At 48.0% G+C, this 22,270-nt stretch overlaps 1 protein-coding gene across 9 annotated transcripts in view; it reads right to left on the reverse strand.

Moving 5' to 3' along the window:
* ACAP3 (ArfGAP with coiled-coil, ankyrin repeat and PH domains 3) overlaps positions 1–22,270 on the reverse strand; it is a 65,868-nt gene that overhangs the window by 15,298 nt on the left and 28,300 nt on the right. For 8 of the 9 annotated variants that reach the window (XM_072354575.1, XM_072354582.1, XM_072354578.1 and 5 more), the window contains exons 4-15: positions 21,919–21,972; positions 16,178–16,236; positions 14,291–14,474; positions 12,244–12,288; positions 11,716–11,811; positions 11,307–11,381; positions 10,852–10,863; positions 3,916–4,028; positions 1,295–1,346; positions 1,030–1,130; positions 558–669; positions 129–337 (exon numbers count right to left, since the gene is read on the reverse strand). In XM_072354575.1, the coding sequence (XP_072210676.1) occupies positions 129–337; positions 558–669; positions 1,030–1,130; positions 1,295–1,346; positions 3,916–4,028; positions 10,852–10,863; positions 11,307–11,381; positions 11,716–11,811; positions 12,244–12,288; positions 14,291–14,474; positions 16,178–16,236; positions 21,919–21,972 (1,112 nt within the window). The other variant, XM_072354583.1, reaches the window with a different exon arrangement.

The raw sequence follows: 22,270 nt of genomic DNA on the forward strand, positions 1-22,270 counted from the left end.
CAGCCATGAGGGAACCAGCACTGCATACACATAGATGTTCCTACAGACAGGTGCTGTAGCAAGCAGCTACTCTGGAATCTGTACAAACTCGTAACCCAAGCACCTGGCTGGCAACACACATAGAGTACCTGTGGATACCGGAGCACTCAATGCATAGCAGAATGCCCAGGTTGATGCTGGCCCATCGGGGATCTGGCTGACCACAGTCACAGCACTGGTCATTCCCAGGGATGCTCTGCACTCTTTGCAAGATGGACTCCCCTTTCACATTGCGGTCCCGTGAGTCAGTAGCAGAATCAATGCTGCTAGTGGATGGGGAAGCAGTTCGGTCCAATCTCTGCAGGGAACAAAATAGGATCTAGGATCTGCAAAGCACTTTAGAAGGACCCGATTCAGATCTTTACATTGCAGAGGCACTCTTTGAGTTAGCAAAGCCACCAATAGAAGGGGTATTTCCAAATGGTCTACCCATCCATACTGGACATGTCACAGCTCAGAAGCCCACTGCCAAGACTCTGAGACCTCACACTCAGGATCTTCCTTGCACCCTCACTCACTTCAATATAGTAGCTGTCAGGACTTTCCCGGTACGCAGAAGCAATGCTGGCTTGAACAGCCTGAATCCAGGCCTGACGCAGCTTCTCTGAGTCAGCCTGCAGCATGCAGCTCCTGGAAGGGAAAACAGAGAGTTGGAAAGGATAAAAGGGCAGGATGCAAATCCTGGTCAAAACTGTCCCACTTTTTCCCCACGCAGCCTTTTCAATGGGGGCAGCACCCTGATTTGACAGGCATAGGACAGAAATGAGCCCAGCTATTTTAGGGAGATGACTTTGGCCAGTTTCACAGCCTGTCTGTACATTAGGTCTGCATAGCTATGATGAACTCCATGGAGACTTTAGAACACAGGCAGAGCTGCCTCCCAGTCATCACTGAACAGATCAGGGAAGCATCTGCTCAAATCAAGTCTGTAGCAGTTCTATGTACAGCCCACCAGCCACAAGGATGACACAGGGAAGCCTCCAAACTTACTTGGTAGGCGAGACAACCTCAAAGCAGAACCTTCTCTCTATGTCTTCACATGGCTTGACAGTACAGAGCCGCAGGTCTTCCACCACCACCGTGAGGACATCCTGAAAGAGTGAGAACAGGTGGCTCTGTCAGCAACCTGAATCTGTCATCCCTCCCTCTGACCCAAACTGACCCTCCTCATCATGGTACAAAAGTCCCCAGCAAAAACAGGACATCAGACAGGTTGGCCAACCTGCCCAGTGTCACCTGAGGAAGCCTCACCGACCTTTAGCTTTTTCTGGTACACCAGCTGGCTGTTCTGTATGGAGAACCACCTCCTGGGGGGGAAGACAGACAGACAGAGATCAGAACAAGCGAATGGTAGACCTCAAAGAAGCTGAAAACAAGTGTCAAACTCATGCTTCCCCAATACCCTCAGTTAGAGAATAACCAAAGGATTTACAGCCTTAGGGAATGACTATTGGTATTAAGATACTGTGAAAGAAACTGTCCGAGATACACTGACATACGTGAAGGAGGAAGGAAGGGAAGAAGTGAATTGGGCAGTTCATATTAATACCTAGGATTTCTGGAGCAGAAGTCTGTGTGCACATTGGCCCCGGTGCAGGTAGAAGTCAGTGGGACATACTGCACTGCTTAGGGCTGAATGGACCTACACAGCAGGTAACCTGATGTCTACTGGGAAGGCTGGATTGCTTGCACATGCCACAGGCAGTGTGCCTCCTGCCTCTCCAAGCTGTCAATAGGGAAAGCCAGAAATTCTTTGGTATAACGAAGAAACTTCCAAGTGGTAAAAAGAAGAAAAAAAACCACATTGGAAAACCCTGCTAACTGGCAGTGCTACAACCAGCGTTGGAAGGAATAATACAAACAGGTTGCATGTGTTGTTTCTCATGCAGAATAAGCTACATACCAGGCTGAGCTCTCAGCAGCCACTACAACCAACAGGACGCCAAACAGAAAGCCAAAGCTCCTGTTTGCTGCAGCTAGAGTAAGGACACGTCAGTGGGAAGGGAATCTGCCTTCTTAGGGGACCACCAGCTGCCAGCTTCCCATTGAAATACAAGCGACAGAAGGTCCAAATGATGCTGATATTAGAGGTAATTCCCTGGTGTCTTAATCTGCAGTGCTAAACCCAGCCCTCCCAAGTCGCTTCCTCAGCCCACGATACAGCCTAAGGATTTAGCAACCTGATCATCTTTCTGGAAGAAGGCACTGAAATATCCAAGCATAAGTAGTCAGAGGCTTGCAGCAGGCTGGCATTTGAGCATGTATCACACTTGCTTTGCAAAGGAGCTAAGTTCCCTGGGAAAAAAATGAGATGAGACAGGGCTCTCTTTCCTTCGTCACTGCTGAAAGATTAAAGAGCGAGATAAAAGACATCAGTAATAAAGGATCTGACGTGCCTGTGAAGAGATGGGAAAGCGCAGGTAACTGGAGGCCATCCCACCTACATGGGAACCCCTTTTGCTGAGCTCATCTGGTTCTGCATCTCTGAGCTGCCGTGACAGCCACAGTCTGTGCTCAATGAGTTCTGCTGCTGTCAGGTTTCTCTCTCTCAGGTTCTGGTTTCCACTCCTGCTCTGTCACCCCAAGGTATCCATCGCTGCCTGGTGTTGGCTCCTAACCTAAACCTAACAGGGGATTTTGCTGCTTCCTCTGCCTGACCCCCACTCACAAAGGGGAGGCACCACCAGTGAGTGGCAGGGTGACAGTAAGAGGGCAATGAGTAGGTAGGTGACAGGAGCTGTGAGCTTCCAAAATGCCAGCAGATACGAGTGGGTGGGAATGAAAAGACTGAGATGACTGCAGGGAGGAGACCAAGTGTGTGGCTGGGATGCAGGAAGGCATGGGGAAGGGGGGCAGCTGGGATCTGGGGGAATGGAAAAACTCTTGACATAAGCCTTATTTCAGACATCAGGACGGTCAGAAGGCCTCAGAGATTTGTGTTCCATCCAAGATAAAGGCTGATAAGATTGCAGCCACCCAAACATTCCAGGTGAGCACTGAAATCAAACAACCGATGCGTTGGGTCGTAGCTGCTGCTATAGTTTCTGGTCCCTTCAATTGCAAACTTAGAGCTTAAATGTCGGAGGATGAGACAGCCTGAGGGGTAAAAATGTTCTGAAAGCATTCCAGTCTAATTTAGCAGCACTGGAGCAAGCTTCAGAGAGGACCCACTGACCCAACCAATTCCAAGAGCTATTAATTTCAGATCTTCTCTCCATGCAATTTCTGTGCATCCCATAGACTGTTCACTGAGTCACTAAGTGTTCATTTATTCCACAGCCTAATGACAGCGTATTTAAACCCTTCTGTGGCATATAGAGTGTATCCCATAGCCAAGTGTAGGATCTGATAATATTACATCATTTCCCTGTTAAGTGAGAGGAGGAAATGTGGGTCAAAAAAAAAGCATTGATCTCTTGCATTAGAAACTAATTGAAAGGGTTTGAAAGCTCCTGCAGAGCCATCTACAAAACCCATTAACAACCTCAAGGGAAGCTAAACACACAAACATCAAGCAAGGCTAGAACATGAAACCTCTGCTTCCACTTTCCCAATGTCTCTGGCAGCTCCTGCCTGGTGCATCATATGAGACCAGCATTCCTACTGATCTATCAGCTGAAATATTTATAAGCAATTAAGAGCAGGGTCAGTGCACACACAGCCACCTCTCAGCTCCCAGCAGTAGAGCTGATACTCCCAACTCCTGCCTATTCCCCCTCCCACAGCAGACAGGTTAAATACTCGTGGCCCTTTAAAACCAAGCACGTCTTGCTCTTATATGTCTCTTAATTGCTATTAATTTACAACTTTCCTATGGTATAAGCTGTGTTCAGAGTCTTGGCCCGGATATCAAATGAAATACAAAGTATTACTCACCGGTTCCATGTTTTGAAAGCATTGCTGGCTCTCTTGAAGAGGTAGCCTTCCATCACCACTCCATTTGGGGCATCGACATTAAACTCCACCTTTGAGTCATCATAAGAGAAGTCCTGCAGATAGAAAGAGACCGACACTCTAACACGGCTGCATCCCCCCAGATGGAGATGACCCTATTAAAAGCTTAAAGAGGAAGAAAGCACCTATGCCAAGATTGTGAGGCTCAGGCAGAGTTATCTCTCACAGCACGCTCCTTTGCTGGAGTGGGCTGCAGCCATGAATAGCAGCCAGGAGCAATCCACATTGCAGCAAGCTTATCCAACCCTATTGGTGGAGATGGTGCTATACATGCTGCGTTTCCCACGCTGGTAGCTGATAAAGGAGAAAAGCAGGTAGCTCATTATTATGAGAATTCAAAGTTGCCAGTATCTGGGGCAGTCTGCAGTGTGAAGCATAGGGATGGAGGTGCTTTTCATTGGCCACACGTGGCAGAAGTGCTGACTCTCCTGCAAAGGGCCAGGACCAGAGCAAAGCCCATCCTTGCACAAGGAAAAACAGACATGAAAGTTTCCAGAGGGGAAGCAAGACTTATCAATTCCATTTTCATTACCTATCATCATCTGCCACCTCCAATTTGCACTCACGCGGTTCTCTACGCTGTGCTACCAGTCAGATCGAATTTGTCAGCTTTGGCACTGATTCACCAGATAGATCTCATGGATTCTGACAGCTGGTGAGCAAGACACAGAGCAGAGAGAATAGCAGCTGCTCCTGCACAACATGGGATTCTTCTCCCTGGGCAATATCTGCCTCCTTCTCCAGAGAATCTAGGTCAGCAAACTTAAACCACTGCCCCCAACCTGGGAAACTGAGGCACGTTTCTCCTATGTACACTCCACTCACACCTCCCTCTTGAGAGCAAATGTTTTTCCCCTGCACACCCCAGTTCAAAGGCCCAGCAGCACAGTGAAAAGCAGCCCCATTAACTTCAGTGCCTTCCCCAGCTCAGCACATGAAGACCCTCACGATGCTGCGTTGCCAGGCAACGTGCACTTCACTCTCATTAAGATGAGTTATTTTCATGTTCGGAGATGCCAGCTTGCCTGGGAGGTGTCATAATCAGAAGAATACTGATACAGAAGGAGGAGATATAATGGGACAGGACTGAGTCATCCCTTGGAAAAAACAGCATGATGCCCAATTATGCACTAGAAACTCTGCTGTAAGGCACGCAATTAAATGAGGTCTGCTCAGCCCCATATTTTCTTGCCCTAAGAGGGTAAATCCCACAGGGCAGAGGGGGGGGGGGGGTCTCTTCTGCAGATCTTTTGTGTACACATTGAAAACAAAGGCTAGAAGGAATTTTCCTCTATGTATCATGGAATGGACTGGGTTGAAAAGGACCACAATGATCATCTGGTTCCAACCCCCTGCTATGTGCAGGGTCGCCAACCAGCAGACCAGGCTGCCATATCCAGCCTGGCCTTGAATGGGGCATCCATAACCTCTAACCATGTTATTTTTGCAGAGCTGCTCCCAAGTAAGACCTCTATCAATGGGATGAGAATCTGCTCTATCCTATAAACCACGCAGATATACTGTGTGCTTCTCAGCATACTTTTGTACAAGATAAAAACCCTTCCAAGGGCACCTTAGCAAATGACACTCTGGAATGGGTACAAAACAGAGGAGAGGATCTAAATTTAATCATGTGATTCCAGTTGTCCTCATCTAATCACAGGGTAGGAGGGTAAGGAGGATGTACTGCTGATGGGAGCAGGAGGAACAGATGGGCCACGTGCGTCAGAGTAAATCCACTGGAAGTCAGGGCAGTGGAGCCAGGTGTGCCTTTAACTTATGTTTCTGCCTGTGTAATTCCAAAGCAATGCCATTGCTGTCAACAGAGCTACTGGAGGACAGGATATGCCCAGCAGACCCTAAGCTGGATTTGTAAAGCAGGCTGAAACCAGGGGAGAGCTGAAGGGTAAGGAGCAATCAGCCTCTTATCCTGGGCACCTCCCAGTCTGATCCTCAGGGGCAGCTTGCTCCGTTCCATCACACCCTACTGGGAAGCACATCAGGTCATTGCTATAACACTGTGCTGAAGGACAGCCCAAATGCAGAAAGGGAGGGGAAAGAAAACAATCCAGTGTTTATCCCCTGATTGATGTCATTTCTCCTTTTCGAAGGCTGAAGAGAAAAAGGTACTGAAATGGCTCGTGGAGCCAAAAGGTAAAATCATGGCTGGACTCAGGATGGTTTCCCATCACTCAGCCAAGCTCAGCTGTAATTGTCAGAGTTCCACCCAGTACATCAGAATGAGCTTCAACTATAAGCTCCAATGACACATTCCTAGCCTCAACTTTCTTAGCACAGCCATAGAAAAGAGGAGTCACCAGAATATCTGTTGATACCTCACGTGCACACATTTGGACTCCAGCTGGAAGCCAGCTTAGAAAGCTAAGATCATCCTCCCAGTGGTGTTGAAACAGCACGGCGCTGCAGCCATAGCTGAACACAGACAGATGTGACAATGAATCCCCTTAACAGGCAGAGCTGCCATTAAATGGCCCAAAGTCTGCTCTATTCATTGACACAAAAAGATTTTAATCCTGTTAGTTCTGGGAAATAAGTCAGAGTCCTGGCTGAGCCAACAACATCAGAAAGTCTGTTAGCTATACTTGCAATGCACAAGCACAGCAGGGGCTGCCTGGCTGCAGGTGGAGCGAAGGAATAGGAACTTCTCCCCATTACACAACACTTAAAATTGCTTGCTTCCACTTCACAAGGCCTGAGAAAGCAGAATAAGAGCGCACAGGTATGCTTTCTCTTGAGCCTTCTTTCCCCATTTCCTGCTATGCATGAGGCTTTAATGCATGATTGTCATAGACAGCTTTTTCCCTATTCCCATCATTGCTCTGTCTGCTCTGAATGACTGCGGACTGATTTATTAAGTCTGCATTGAAGACCTCACAGCCTCTGCAACACGAAAAATAAATGCTCAGCACAGAAAAGCCTTCCTAGGATTGAGATCTGAATGGCTTCAGCTGCAACTGCAACGCAATCACTATTACAGACAGCAGGGACACACTGGATCACACAGTGGTGAAAGAAACCCATTGTCTTCCATAATAAGAAGCCAGATCTCTGCTATCATCTGCTTCCAGTGAATCACTCCGGGTCCAACATCCCCCCCCCTCCATCCCCTCAGCCTGAGCTTACAAAACAAGACTGCTCTGGAGCTGATATGTTAGAAGTGATGCCACGCTGGTTTCCATGGGAGCATGCTGACTGCTGCTGAAACAGCATTGAAATAACAAATCCCAAGAGACACATCCAGAAGGATGCAAAAAAAAGGACATCACAGGGACACTTAAAGCAGGAAATGGAAAGCAAAAAAGCCAGCACATGCAGGCACAGACACAAGAAGACCAGGGAAAGAACCTCTCCACTACCAACTCCCCCACCCATAGAGGGGGATGCATAGGGATGCTGCAGATCCAGCCAAGCCCTTCCACTCTCTCCCGTGAGAGCAGCACTTCATGCATGGGAAATGGCTGAAATTCAATACATCTCCAGCATCACGGACTTAATGTGAAGAGTGAAGATGTTCCCAGATGCTTTTGGCATGGGGAGTGTTTTCTAAGTAAGCAGCCCTGCCTACGAGCTACTCCCTGAAATAGGAAGGTTTCATTTCTTCCCACCTGGTGGTATTTTATATGGTATTGATTGAAATAGAAATCACAGCACGTAACAAATGCTTTCCCCCATAGAAAATAAAGGCTTTTTTGTTAGGTAAGAAAGGATGCTCACTATTTAACAATTACATTACGTACATCCATGAGCCAAATGGGAAGCCGTGTGACTGCTCAGCCCTGATTCCAAGGATAGCAGAACTGAGTGGAATATTCACAGCCCTTAAGGATGCTCACACCCCCTTCCACACAAACACTGCTGCACGCACATTCTGTTCCCTTCTAGTGCCTGAATATATTTCAAGCCTTTCCCTATCTGGCTGTTTCTACCTTCTGTATATACGGTGTACGACCCAAAGCATCCATCCTCCAAAGCAGATGGTATTCGGATGAGAGCTCCCCCACCTCCATTCCCATTCTTCACAGTCAGTTTTCACTCATTACAGCCAAACCCCCATCTACAGACCCTTTGTTTCTTCAATTTCCTAATACCAAACCAACACCCCCCTGAGCTCCACAGCTCGCCAGCAGGTGATGCTTAGAGATCTGCACCCTACCCTTTTCCATCCCACAGACAGAACCAAGCACATTTGCTCTTCTGCAGTAATAAACCTGTACTTGCACTTGGGTCTTATCGCACAGCCCTACAGGCACATTCTTTGCACCCCCACCCCAGGGAAATGTGCCCCCTGAACTTTCTCCCCAAGTCAACCCAAGGCTGAAGGAGTCTCCTTACCAGGAGGTATTCAAGCCTGCTGAATATCTTCATGATGCCAGCTGCAAGGGAAGCTCTGCAGGGAGCAGCTGTGTCCTCTCTCCGTTCGCTCTCTAGAGCAGCATCTCTGCTAAGCACCGTGGGCTGGCAGGAAAGGAGGGATTTCTTTTTCAGCCCCTTTCTCCTTTACCCCTCCTACTCCTTTTTGGGAAGCAGCAAGCTCTGCCGTTGGCTCCAGTCAAAGCAAGGAGCACAAGGCGAAGGAAGTCTGCCGGCCTCTAGGGACCACCTGCCTGCCCCCTCCCCATGCCTCCCATTCACAGTCAATCAGCTTAGAGCAAGGGCTAATTACCATACAGCTGTCAGGGAGGCACAGAAGGGAGCGGGAGAAGCCAAGCAGCACAGAGCAAGGTTGACAGAAAGATGCTCATCGAACGTCCCCTGACCTTAACAGCCTCATCTGCTCTCAGCAGGGTCTGCTTCCCCCAGCTCCAGGAAGCAGAGCCACCCCATGGCCAGCAATCCCACTCCTTACCCCACAGAAATCTGGGTGGTGAAACACCATATGGCCCCTGGTTTGTTATCTACCAGCTGGGCTAAATGAGGCAGAGAGCTCTGCTTTGGCACTCCTTCCCTTCCCAGGCAAACCAGCAACAGAAGCACAATTGCTTCCTCCGTTTCTCTGGAGCAGGGAATTGGCACAAGCCTACAAAGGAGCTTCTGTGCAGCATCGTATTCTTCTACTTCCATAGACTGGCCTGCCAGTTTTGCTTAAGTGTTATAATGTTATCTCCTCAGCTTTTGCACAAACGTCTCCCATAAACTTCCACTCACGTATCCCATGCACACCCAAGAAGCATCCCCACCTTTCCTATTAAACCTCATTCTCCACATAAAGAGTACACTCGTATTTATGGTAGCCCATAAAGATAGACCCATCCTTTCCCCTTGCTGATTTTATTGGCACCATTTTAGCATACGTGAGCATTATTTTCATATGCAGGGCGAGGCTGCAAATGGAGCTCTAAGGTTTTAGAGCTGGGAAGGCAGAGAGGGGCAGCAGTTAAGATGACAGCTGGAAATGATGGCTGCTCTGGGAAGCTACACAGAAGGTGACAGATGCTCATGCAGGAAGAGGGGGAGGCATAAGAAAAGGCACCCGAATTCCAGTATCAAAGAAAACAGCTGAGATTCACGCTGAGTTTCTTTCTGATGGGTACAACGAGGAGAAAAGATGCTTCTCTCTGTGGTAAAGTACAACCACATCTCCAAGTTCTTGCAGAGAGCAGAGGATACCCCTGGGTTGCCTAGGGCTGAGCATGAAGGCACGCATTCAGACACGTGCTGTGCTCTCTATGGAGGTGGCGAGATGCTCACCAGACGTGGGGTGCCACGTTCCTCTGCTGCTGGAGCGAATCAGAGCAGCCAAAAAGCAGCTTCATCACAGCGCCAGGCAGGAAGCTTTAAACTCTACATTGCAGTAGGGATGGTCAGTTCTCTTGCAAGCTTACGCACATGGGAAGCCACAGCTCCATGCACATGCACCTCAGTGAGAAATAAGTGCTTGTTCTCCTTCTCAGAGCCTGACCCCTGCTTTATTCCCTGCTAGTCCATCCAAAGCCACGCGGTATAAAGAGATTAATCTGAAACGCATTGCACCGGAGAGACCTTCTGCAGTCCCCTGAATGAAGTCATCACTCCAGCAGCGTCCCCAAGGGGATGAAGAGTTCACAGATGGGTTTTCCCCCCTCCCTCAGAACACTTAACCACAGGGAGCACATGCACAGGATGATTCACAGGGGATGTCTGTCATTAGCTTTCAAACCTAGTTATGTTTCCATTTCATGCCTTATGACAGTTTTGAGAGAGCATTAGAAGGAAAATAAGGGGCACTCTGTTTTTGTCCTGTTGCAAAGTATTGATCCACAGTCAGATATGGATTCCTAAATGATTCCTGCTCAGGGCTTGGTTCACAAACATATCTCAGGGCTCTCTTGAGATTCCCTAATACTGTGCCACAGCACGTGGAGATGCTCTGTAAGGCACAGAAACAGAAGAGGGCAGGGGGAAGCTCCTGTGCTTGATCAGCTCTCACAATCCAGAGCGCCCAGGATACAGTTTGCACAACATCTATGGCATGCTTTCCTCTAGCAGCCAGCAGAACCAAAAGGTTTGACGACAGCCCTAGTGATGGGCAGCTCCAAAGCTTGCATCTAACGTCCAGAAACAAGTCTGGTTTGAATTCATACTACTAGCTATCTACAGACAGCTTTATTCTTCCTCTCTGATCTACTTTAGCTCTTATTCCACTATTCAGAGAACTGAGAACAGCTCTGAGGAGAATTAAACCAAACTCATTTGAAACCGGGCTTTCAAATTACATCACCTGTATTTATATTACAGCATCAAACCCATTGCAAAGTTTCTTTGTTTTGCTTTCAAAGGAAGGATTTGGTAAATATCCAGAGCAGCAAAATGCTGATTCAGAAAAAGAGAAGTGCTGAAAGAAGAAAACGTGGTACTTACCTGTAAGAGGGTCTGCAGGGACATCAGTAACACATGAAAGAAAAGGAAAATGGGGAAAAAAAATATATATAGTTAATTTTTTACAAGGATTTTCGATCATATTTGTTCATATTTGCTTCATGATAAATCCTAGTAGCTCCCTAATCGTGGTGGTTCTTCCCAATTACAGCAGGTGGGAACACACACAGTGAGTTAGCATGGCTCATGGCTGTAAGCACCAAAGAAGTGAGCCCATGAATTGGATTTAATAAAGATTCTGGCCATCTGAGTGCCCAGCCCAGATATGCTGCTACAGCGCTTTGTAACCATGGGGCACAGGGCTGTGATGGGGAACTGAACTGGACACATATGAGCATAGAAGTGTCAGAAGGGATGTGCTGGTATTGCAGCAGCTGGCATTCATAGGTCTTGCCAGACAATGCTTGCACACATCAAGCTGCAGCCTCAGAACTCACCCTTTGCTGGATCATTGCATGCTTATGCTCCATCTCTCTCTTCTCCACTGCAGAATCAATCACCAGCTGATCCAGCTAAAGTGGGGGAGAAAAACTCCAGGAGATCACAAAGGAGAATTATGAGTCCATCTCTACAGCACTGCTCTACAGCTACACCAACCCTCCCCAGATCTGTAAGCCACCACAAGAAGAGGAAAGGGCCATAGGCTGTGTTTGGTTGGGCACTGGAAGTTACTGTGGCTCCTGTCTGCTACCCCATAGTGCAGCAGAGTGCATCCACCAAGCAGCTCAGCACGATGCTCTGTTCACTCCATGATTACCAAGTAGCTGAATGGGAACAAGGACATCCTTCCAGGGCAAAAAGGGTGTAAAAAGGCAGATTGAATCAGACAGATTCTCTATCCCTCACCTCTGTGGCAAGCTTCTTCATGTAGGGATCCAGCTCGTGGAGAAGACTGTAGCCCTGCTGGAAGAAGGTGTACTGGGCATGCATAAAGGACAGCATCTGGGGAGAGAAATAAAAGCAAGGTTGGAAGAGGACAGCATAAAGAGTTGTTATCCCTTATTTCCCACATAAGAAACGTCCCCTTGATGCACAGCTCTAACACTTTCCTTTCCCAAACCAACTTATTCACTACGTGCTTCTCCCTCTTCTTCCTTCCTCTCACAAATCCTTACACACTGCCAGGTAATCCCTTGTCTGAGAGCAGCATCCTTCACCCTTCACAGTACCCTCTGGGTCAGGGCTGTGAAGTACTGCGCTGGGCCTTCATTCTCCCCTCTTGTTAGCATACCTGCAGCCCCCGAGCAGTCCCAGACAGACAGAATCTCCAGGGCAGACCGAGGAGTTGGTATGCTGACCCATGCAACCTGAAATGGAGAGGGCTGCCTTTCATTGAGTCACTGAGAGCAGCCATAAAAAACACAGAGCCCTTACCGCATCCAGTATTTCAAACTTCTTCTTGGCCTGCAGGACATTGATCTGTGAAGGGATCAAGACAAGACTCTCAGCATCAGCAGCATTAGGCAGTCCAACATGGGGATTTAAATAGGAACAACTTGTTGCAGTGCTCCTAGCAGCAAAACAGAGACTATTCAAGGACAGCTCCAGAAGGAATGCCTTCTGAAGACAGCTCTGGTCAGTTCCAGATGGAATTAAAAGGATAACAGCAGAGAAGTCTGCTGACCTATTGACTGAGATCTCTGCCAGACGTATGTTTGTACATAAGCAGACAACAAACAGTGACTCTGAGTCCTGTTTGGCATCACACGAAGGATGCGTTTGATCCATCAGGTCACTGGTTTGATTTCCCATTGCAGGCTGAGAGGAACGGATCACAGGCTTTCTGAATAAGCATAATGGAGCCAGTCATGAAACGGTACCTGCAGCGGGCCTATGTTCTCAGTGTACAGCCCCTCTGCATGCTTTTCACTAAGAAAAATGCCTGGCTGACTGCCCCAGAGATCCCTTCAGCCCATTCACACTGAAGTAGCAGTGGTTCAGGATGTTCTAGGTCATTGCCAATGCTCTTGGGCTCCTGGGGTGTGGAGGGCCTGCTTCATAAAAGGAAAAACATCCTTGAGGTTTAAAAGCAAGAAGAAATAAATAAACATGAGAGGCTGAGAACTCACCTAATTCAGCACCATTTCAAAACTGAATATGCTTGTAGCTGCATAGAACCTTGCCCACAGACTCCACAAGCTATATTGCTAAGCCTTACTTTAAAGTGCTGCAATTAGCACTAAAAACACTCTCGGCTGTAGCAGCAGGTCTCTATGGGGTTTCAGCTGTGTCACAAACAATACAATTCCATGGCAGACAGTCAATTCTAGTGTTAGTCACTCATTTACGAATGCAGTGTCAGGTTGCTGCATTAGGCTTGCAGTAAGTTCATTTCTGCTGTGAGCCAAGCCATTCCTTCCCCCATATATTTGAGCTGGGATTTGTGGTGGGCAATCTCGCTGCAATTTGGGTATAGTTTTAATTACTTAAAAGGAACTGCCCTTCAGTTGTACAGTCTTTCAGGATCAGGGAAAAGAATCTGACAGAAATATACAAGAATACAGTTATAACTCTCTTTGCTATATCCTTAATTAAACACTAAAGGATGCCTGGGCAGCTTCACATCTATGCTTTTCAGAACTAATAGATTCAGATTGCTATTTTGCAGTGGGCCAACAGGGAAATTCCCCCAGCTTTGGATCAGTACATTGAAGAAATTCTTCCTCTTTGTCAGTGGGAGAAATGGCATTTGACAGAGTTTACCAGAGCGTGACCTGAACAGCAAACACTGTTTCAATCATCCTGGATGCAAAGACTTGTAGTCCTAGATGAGTGAAGACACGCATGACTTACACAGCAAGAGGAAAGCATTGCCTTTCCAGCTGCAAGCCACAGTATGTGACCTCAGGGACTACCCCGTGATCAGGCAGAGCATGTTGGCAGATGGTCTTCGTTTGGTGCTGCAGGAGTGACAGTGGAGCCACACATGGATCAATAAACACAGTTTGCTTCTTATGCCCGCTGCTCAGAAGGACAGACCTGCTGTGAAGCCTATGGGTGATTCAAAGAAATATCCTTCACCCTTCTGGGTGCAGCAAATGAAATCTCCCACCAGGAAGAGGAATTCCATCGAAGGAAGCATTTGATTTCTTACTGGAAAGTGGTTGAGATTTTCCTTCTTATTTTTGCTGTAACGTTTTTAGGAAGGAGAACATATATGCATGCAGCCACGTCAGTGCAATGCAAAGACAAGTATATGTAAAAACAATGATAACAGCTGAAGGCTTGGGCATTTATACCCTCGTCCTGTGGCTATTTCAAGCAGACAGCCTATTCACAGAAATAGGCTGGATTATAACAAAAGGCAGCTCAAAGAATCCTGAGACCTACTGCAATGTGATGGCACAGCTACACCAGGAACTGGAGCAAACCTGTAGGGCAGATTTAACAACCTGCCTGCGATGGGGGAGCAGACACCAACCTGCAACACGTAGTCGAGGGCCAGATGCCGAAAACACTTTCTGGTTATGGTCAGGGTTCCTGTTGCCTCCTCTACTTCATGGGGTTTGTGCCGAGGCGCCTGGGCGTTCTTCACCAGTGAAATCTCCATGTCCTCTCTCACCTTATCAAACTGTTTCTTGGTTTCCTTGAACTTCCGGACGTCACTGAAACCCGAAGAAGTTGAGATGGTGAGAATCATTGTTACAGCGCAAGGCAGAATATTGCTGATAACAGGGATGGAACCCGGCACACTGTGATGGCTCAGATCTTGCTCCAGATGTCCCTGGCATCCCAACCCACCCCACAAAGTGTCACTGTGTCCAGCTGGACTGGTTCCAGGCAAGCATTAAATTGGCTTCAGAGAAACTTGGCAAGGAAAGATGCCGGATCTTAAATAGTGCCTTGAAAGCCTTAAGGAAATCCTCCTTTTCACCTTACAACTAGGCACATTGATTTTTTTGCCACAGGAAATATCTGATTCACAATATCAATTTTCTATGCTTTATTTGTGCCTCACGAGACATGAATGATGGTGAACAGATGCAGAGCTCACCTCTACTTTCAACCCACGGGAGTTCTAATTAACTCAATGACAAACTGCTGTAATAACTTAACAAAGCAGTTGAAAACTGCTGGTATACAAGTAGCACTCACCTATTCTTTGCCCTAGGGCAGATGAAGAAGAGCATGACAGCAGCCAGTGACAGCTGAACTCAGCCCCATGGCAATCGATTTGAAACTGCATGCACTGACATATGGATCAACTTAAGGTCAACTTAACACACAGCTTCCTCACCTGTGCATATTCCCAGTAGGAAGGAGCAGGAATTTGGAGGCATGAGATGATGTTGGGGAATTCCCAGCTAGTCCTCCTATATCAGGCTACAGCAGCACGACTGCATCCATAGCTAATAAAAGCTTCCTACTCAGCAAGGTTGGCAGCCCAGCAATGTGCTGAGGTACCCACAGAGCACTTGGGTACTGACAGCAAAATCAGGGCAAGCTGACTTCTTCCATGTTTACCACCCACCTTCAGGGCTTAAAGATGCAGCAGGCAGGCTAGGGGGTGAATATTGCCCTCATATATCCACCCAACAGGGCCTGCACGTGCAGAGGTTGAGCAACATGAAGGTGAACAGTAAATTGCAAAGATGCTAAAAGGATGACAGAGCCAAAGTGAAGGTGAAATTCCCTTTCCCGCTGCCAGCTTTAAGCAGATTAAATCTGAACTCATCAGAGAAATGATTATAGAGAAAGTGGGGGTAGGGTGAGTGCCAGGCAGGAGGCTGGGGAATGGGGGGGGTCAGCTGGGGCCCCCTACACCGACTCACACAGCTGCTGAGGGATTCAGTCATTGGTTCCCATGGCAACCAGCTCATGCTTAGCTGGAGGCCTGGGATGCCTCTGACCTACATTTAGCTGATTTGGGATCCCACGCTGCACGTGGTACCTGCCCCAGGGAAAAAAGATGCACTTGGAGGATGCTGTTAATGCAGAGAGAGCAGAGAGAGACTGCTGAGACTTCATCACGGCTACAGACTGTCCACATCCAACTGGCTTCCTGGGCCACTTCAGCCCTGGGTGACTGAGCACACCACGCAGGGAGCCAAGAATACATTCATTTGGATGGGCCTTGAAGTTATTGGGCATGGAAATCTGGAATGACTGAAATGGACTTTGAAATGTTGCTCTGATCTGGAATTACGTCTTGTGTCCAGCAACAGCCATCACAAATAGATCCCTTATTCTACCTTCAGTGTCTCTTCTGCCCCTAGCAGAGCTTTCAGTAGTCGTATGGAGGGTTGCAGTGCTGTTTCCAGTGGAAGCTAAAGAAGCTGAAAAGCAAATTGATAAGACAAATACTCACTCTTTCACAAAGTTATGCAGCTGCTGCCGAACAGACCTCTGAGCCTGGTCAAACAGGATCTGAAAGAAAAGAATATCAAATATGTTTGCAGTGTGGAAGCATTTAGGAGTTAGCAAATAGATGCCATCCAGGACCTTAAGGACTCCAAGGCCTGATCATGCCCACTGCTCAACTGTTATGCAGTGGATAATGACTTTTCTTGCCCTGTGGCTGCAGTAGTCCTGCAGTGCAGCTCTCAAAGCATGTGAGACCTGAGCCACCAACCTACTTTCTTAAAGGAACAACCACCTTCATAGTCAGTTTTGAACCCATCTCTCTCCAGAGCCTCATATTGCTCATTTTGCCAGAGGAGGGCACTGTCACCTCAACACCACGATGTCCTGGGAAGTAGAAGCATGGTCTGAAGGCCCATCAGACCCACGTGCTGATGAACATGAGTCCAAGAAAGGTGGCATAGAGGGTTAGTTCCTATAGATCTTTCAAACATCGCACTCCTGTCTATCTGTCACAAAAAATACCATTTCATCTTCTGCTCATCTCACCCCCAGCCCTCCCCACCTTCCCTTAGGGATGGCACAACGGTGTCGGCTTAGCTCCCATCCATCCCTCTGGTGGGCACGATTACACACAACTCTATTCCAGACATGGCTTGGGATGCAAAGGATCTTGGATAATTGGGACCAGATGGAAAGAGGCTCCCAGACCACACAGCTGCTGCAGCAGGGAGGGCACCTCATCCCTGGGTTACACAGAGAAGCCTTTGGCCAGGCAGCAGCTAGCAAGAGTGGCCCATGAGCAATGGATAGGGACCCCATCTCATCCAGGATTGCAAGACCCAGGCACTGTCCCAAGCCTTAACGAAGCCCTAAAACATCAGTGCTGGAGTCTGGCATCACTGCAGCTGTTTGGCACGCGTAGCCTTGGCTCATTTGCTCCAACTTCACATTGTGTCCCGGGCAGCCAGTTGAATCTAGATCACACAACGATAATTGGGCCTTTCCTCCTGAAAGGAGAAACAGCATTTCCCAATCCAATCCAGCATTTGGACTTGCTTTCTCTCCTTAAATGACCACAGTCCTTTCAGCGGAGGCTGCCTCAGCCACAGCAATGAGTTTGCTCTTTTGCCTTTCTCTTTGAGGCAAGCTTAAGATCCCCCAGTGGGAGCTTTTAAAGCAGGTTCTTTTGAAACCCCACCCATCAGTTTGCTTGCTGTGTGGATAAGAGCAGTCTGAGAATTCAAAGGAGCATCTCTACGTTCTCAGCCCCAGGCCCAATGCTCTCCATCCCTCCTTATGCACTGGAGCATGGGCCATGTTCTCAGTCTGAGCTCTGTCTACAACACTGGGATCGACACATGCTCTGGGGTGGTCACAAGCCTCAGCCTTCCCATGCACTATAGCAATCTGCTTAGCAAAAGCACTCAGGTTCATTCCTGATGTTTCATTCCGTGGCCGACAGCTTCATACGTACACAGACACCGTTCTTAACATCTCCCATTAGGAGACAAATCACTTTCTTGATGCTACCCAAATGTACTGCTCCACCAGAAAGCAAAACACTCTGTGTATGTCTTAGCAGCGTTGGCTGCAGAGCCCCACATTCATTACATGTATTGCTGCAGCCAAGGATAAAGCAAGAAACCTGCCAGGAGTAGCTGAGCATAAACAGCCGTGAATGGCCTATAAATACGAGCAGATGCAAAGCAAAGGGGAAAGAAAGAAACCCCCAGACCAGCCAGTTCTGCATTTTCAAGCGATGTAAATTATTCACTGCTCTTGGCATCCGTTTGCCCTTCCAGAGAGCACAGCAAGAGCTGCAGCTTTTCTCATGGAGCCACATCCCCAAATGCTGTTTGGTGTGCCCACACCACAGCCATGGTGACCACCTCCATCCCAGTCTTCTCATGGTGCCAGCTTTGGGCAGAGGCTGACAGGTAGATGGTGAGAGGACACCAGGTAACAAATAAGCCTTTCCTGCCAGCAGCATCTCTGCTCAGTAACACTGATATCCACGTTACTGCTTATTACTTCTTACATTTCAACAAGCGAGATCAAGAAAGCACACCCAAGTAGGTCCCATCTAATTTCTAATGCAAATTAAATGGAGTTTTAAGACCCAGAATTTCAACTATCAAATCATTCTTCGGCTTATTCTCTTTTCCCAGACATACTTGGAACAAATCATTTGGGATAAGATTTTCCAGACCAAATATCACCCCACCCTCTCTCTGCTTCCACCAAGACATGGGAAGTCCAGTCTATGACTCACACACATCTGTGTTGAGGAGGGTCAGCATGAAGGAGAGGAGTTAATACAGCTTCTATTCCCATCTGGTTGGACTGCGTGGCTTGGCCCTACCTCTCTTAAGCGATGGCACAGCAGATAAATGCAGAGTTCCATCTGAGATGCCTCCGGAATGCAAGCCAACAACACTACTTTGATTACAGCTTTGGGACATGATGGCAGCAACTGTGACACCGGGAGACAAGAAAACATCCCTTGTCAGGTGGTAATTGGGTATCCTAAACTGATACACCTCACTGGAGTAGCTGGGTGCACCTGGATCCTCCCCAGTGCTAACAGAACGTGAAGGTGGTGCACCCAGCCCTGGGGACAGCAGGCAGCTTGGAGGCATTGCTCTCATCCATCCCTGAACTCCACCACTGTCCTCCACCCATGACATCTGCCATCTGCCCCACTGACTCATCGCAGCTTGGGTGGCTTTTTCTTCTTGTCAGCAGGAAATGCTTCCTGGCTCACTCAGCGCAGCCAAACCTCCCCTGCAAGCTGCTCCAGCTCCTGCTAGAGGATCCTTATGAGCTGCAGTGATCTGTGGCAGACAGGGAAGGCTTGGTGGAGCTCACAGTGATGCCTGGAGGCATAATGGTGAGAGCAATGTTCACAAGCTGGAAAATACCTGGTGCTGCTGCTGATGCTCTAAGGGGGCTCAGACAGAGCAACCTTATCTCAGCAGCACTTTCACCCTCGTCTTCTTGCTTTCCTTATCTTTCTGATTGGACAAAGAGAAGGAACTGCATGGGAAAGAGCATAGAAAAGCGCAGATAAGGATGTCAGAAAGCAAACGTGTAGGCAGAGTGGCGGATAAACTAAAGGGGGAGCTGAGAGCTGCTTGGGGATTTTCTCTATTTTGATTTTTATTGATTGTCTTTATGGATTGACTTTTGTTGATGGTTTCTTCCTTATGATTTTCCCACCTTATTTTTACCAGCTTTAGCAGCCCTGGATAGCCAGCCCATAGCCCCTTAACCACACACAGATCCCATCTCCTACACTGTTCATACAGCAGTGGGCCATGTAAGTACAGTTAGTCGCATAACAACGTGCCTTTGGGATTAATACTGTTATGGAATGGGAAATATCAACACAAAATGCTTTGAGATACTTCTGTGAAGCCTTGAAATGGCCCAAGATGGTTCATAGAACAAAACAGCTTTTGTGAATGAAAATGTCACCGGGCCTGTCCCTTTCAGAAGGCTCTTTCCATGTCTGCTCTTGGCACTGATTCCTTCAGTAAATCTTTCTCACTGGTTCTGGTGACTCAAGCCTTTCCCCTGGGCTTGGGTTGCTGTTAGGAATTCCCTGGGTCAAGCTAGTCCAAAGGAATCCAAAGAACATCCCCTCCCTTCTCCACAGGCTGCAGAGGGCTGCCTTAAGTACAAAGGACTCAGCAAAAAACAAAGAGAAGAAACCAACGGCATCAGTGGAAACCCAAGTTCCTGAAATAGCAAGGAATTCTTCCAGTGTAAATATCCAGGTGACCCTCGGGAAGGAAATGTGCCCCAAAGAGGAAAGCAGAGCAATACCCAGAGAGAGCTGCCAGAGTTCCTTCCTGCCCCCAAATGCTTTCATCCCAAGCATGTGAATAGGAAGTCTTCCCATCTCTCCAGCTCACAGCCTCCTGCACCTTATCCATGTAGTAATAATAATAAACACCCCAATGCCATCCCCACTTCACAACCCATTGCACCTCCCCATGCAATGGAAAGAACAGCAGTTGAGAAGGAGGAAGGAAGGAGGTGAGCCAACAAATAAACAGGTTCTAGAGCTGATAGCAAGCAGCTGTCTGTAGACAAGGAAGGAGCTTTCCCACTGCAGAAGAGCTTGGCAAGCCGCAGTCAAAATGTATTGACTGCAGTGTGGTATGCAGTGAGGATGAGGGCTCCCAGGACAGAACTCAGCCCCTCCAGCAAAATTCCAGCTCGTGCCACTCAGCTTATGAGAAAGGAAATGAATGGTTCCCATTGGCGAGATGTGCAGGAAAGTTGCTGCAAGGGTCTGGCATCCCTGCCTGCCACCCACTGCACAAACATCCCATGGAGGAGGCTGTGAACTGTTCCCCCATGAGTGAGATTTCTAACTCCTGTGCATGCTCTAGCAAGGAGGAAGGCATTCACCCAGATGCAGGTGGCTAAGAGTACAAAAAGGCACTGAACGTAGACTCAGCTGCTCTGAACTAAACTCACTCTTCTGTCATCTGTCTCCCAAAGGATGCTGTGATGATTTTTGCTCTTGGCACATTAAGACAAAGGTGGTAATGCTCCAGAGCTCAGTGTGTTCATCTGCTAGAGTTTTACTCTTGGATTTTGCTGAACTAGAAGCTGGATATCTCCTGGCTGAGTGCTCCAGCAATAAAGTTATAGAACAAGCTTTTTCAACCACTTTTGTTTTGGGACATTTTCCCTTCTTTTTAACTTGTTCCAGTTGTACATACTGTCCTGGATGAAAGCCTAGATTAAGCACTGACAACTGCTTCATAGCTGAGCTCCTCAGACGTGAATGAGCCAAGATACACATCCACACACACGCAAGCACACACACAAAGGAGATGGCAGAAGGCACTAAAAATAACTCCACTAATTGAACAGCCGTCGTCTGAGAGGGCGGAAGATGCAGCAGTCACTCCAAAGCCATTTCCTGGAGAGGGACTGACACTGCTGTTGCAGCCAGTGAAGAAGGATGCTCTCCACAGGCCAGGGGGAGAGAGGATTTCAGCACGTTTTCCTTTATGCATGCAGCTGGTGATAGCTTCTGGGTCACTTTTAGTGGGAACTCAGCCCTGTGGACAAGGGTGGGGTGCATGGGAAGAGTTACACCACCTCAGCTGGGAATTTGGCAGCACTGGGAAGGGTCCTTCTGCTTATGAGTTGGCTGAGGCAAGAGCAATCCCACAAGTGCCACTTTTGGCAGAGAGCAGGGATCTAGGGGAAGCTGCACAGCTGGCGTGGGGAGCCTGCAGCCAGCAGTGCAGCTGTGATGTGATCCCTGGGAACGGAGGAGTAACTCCTGGGGCCTCATGTCCTCCTTGGCAGAAAGGACACGTTGTCAGAGGGAAATTCAGCTCCCAAATACTGATGATTCTAGGAGAGCTGCACCTCTTTTCCCTGTCATTTTTCACCAGAAGACCATTCTCCCACCTGCTTCCTGAAATAATCACACAGATTTGAGGCAGCTTCTTTTCCAGCTGCACATGGTTAACTTGCGTCCCAAATGCAAGCATCATGCCTAATGCACTGCGACAGGGCCAGCGTGGTACAGAAGTGGGTCAGTCCAGTGCTGACACCCCAGAGCTTCCTCCACTTTAAAGCATTTGTGTTTCATTGCTGAGTTCCAACTGAGTTCCAGACTTTGAAACTGTGGTTCTGGCATGGAGCCACCGTGGATGAAACACCTTCCTCTTCTATAAGGTTTACAGATGCTGTGGTTGGATGTTTGGGACTTACCATGTGATAGTTGATCATTTCCTGCAGGCTGTCCCCAAATTTGTCGAGGCACTCCTGCAAAAGGAAGGTAAAAGAAAAGTAGCAGTGAATAGAAGCAGCTGCCCTTCATCCCCAAGGGCTCAAGGGTCTAAGAGGGGACTCTTGTTCAGTCACTGAAGGGCCACTCCATCACTCGGCAAGAAGATATTCAACAAACATCAATCCCATCTGACATGGAAGTCACAGGCTCCCCATCCTTTCCAGGTTAGTGCCGGAATCACCATGCCAGCTGTTTCTTCTGCAGGCTGCTTACCCGTGCTTCCTAAATAACTGATGCTCACTGACCTAGATTGCAGTAACCTTGCCAGCACTG

Source organism: Excalfactoria chinensis, chromosome 20, assembly GCF_039878825.1.
Source record: "Excalfactoria chinensis isolate bCotChi1 chromosome 20, bCotChi1.hap2, whole genome shotgun sequence".
Classification (NCBI taxonomy): domain Eukaryota; kingdom Metazoa; phylum Chordata; class Aves; order Galliformes; family Phasianidae; genus Excalfactoria; species Excalfactoria chinensis.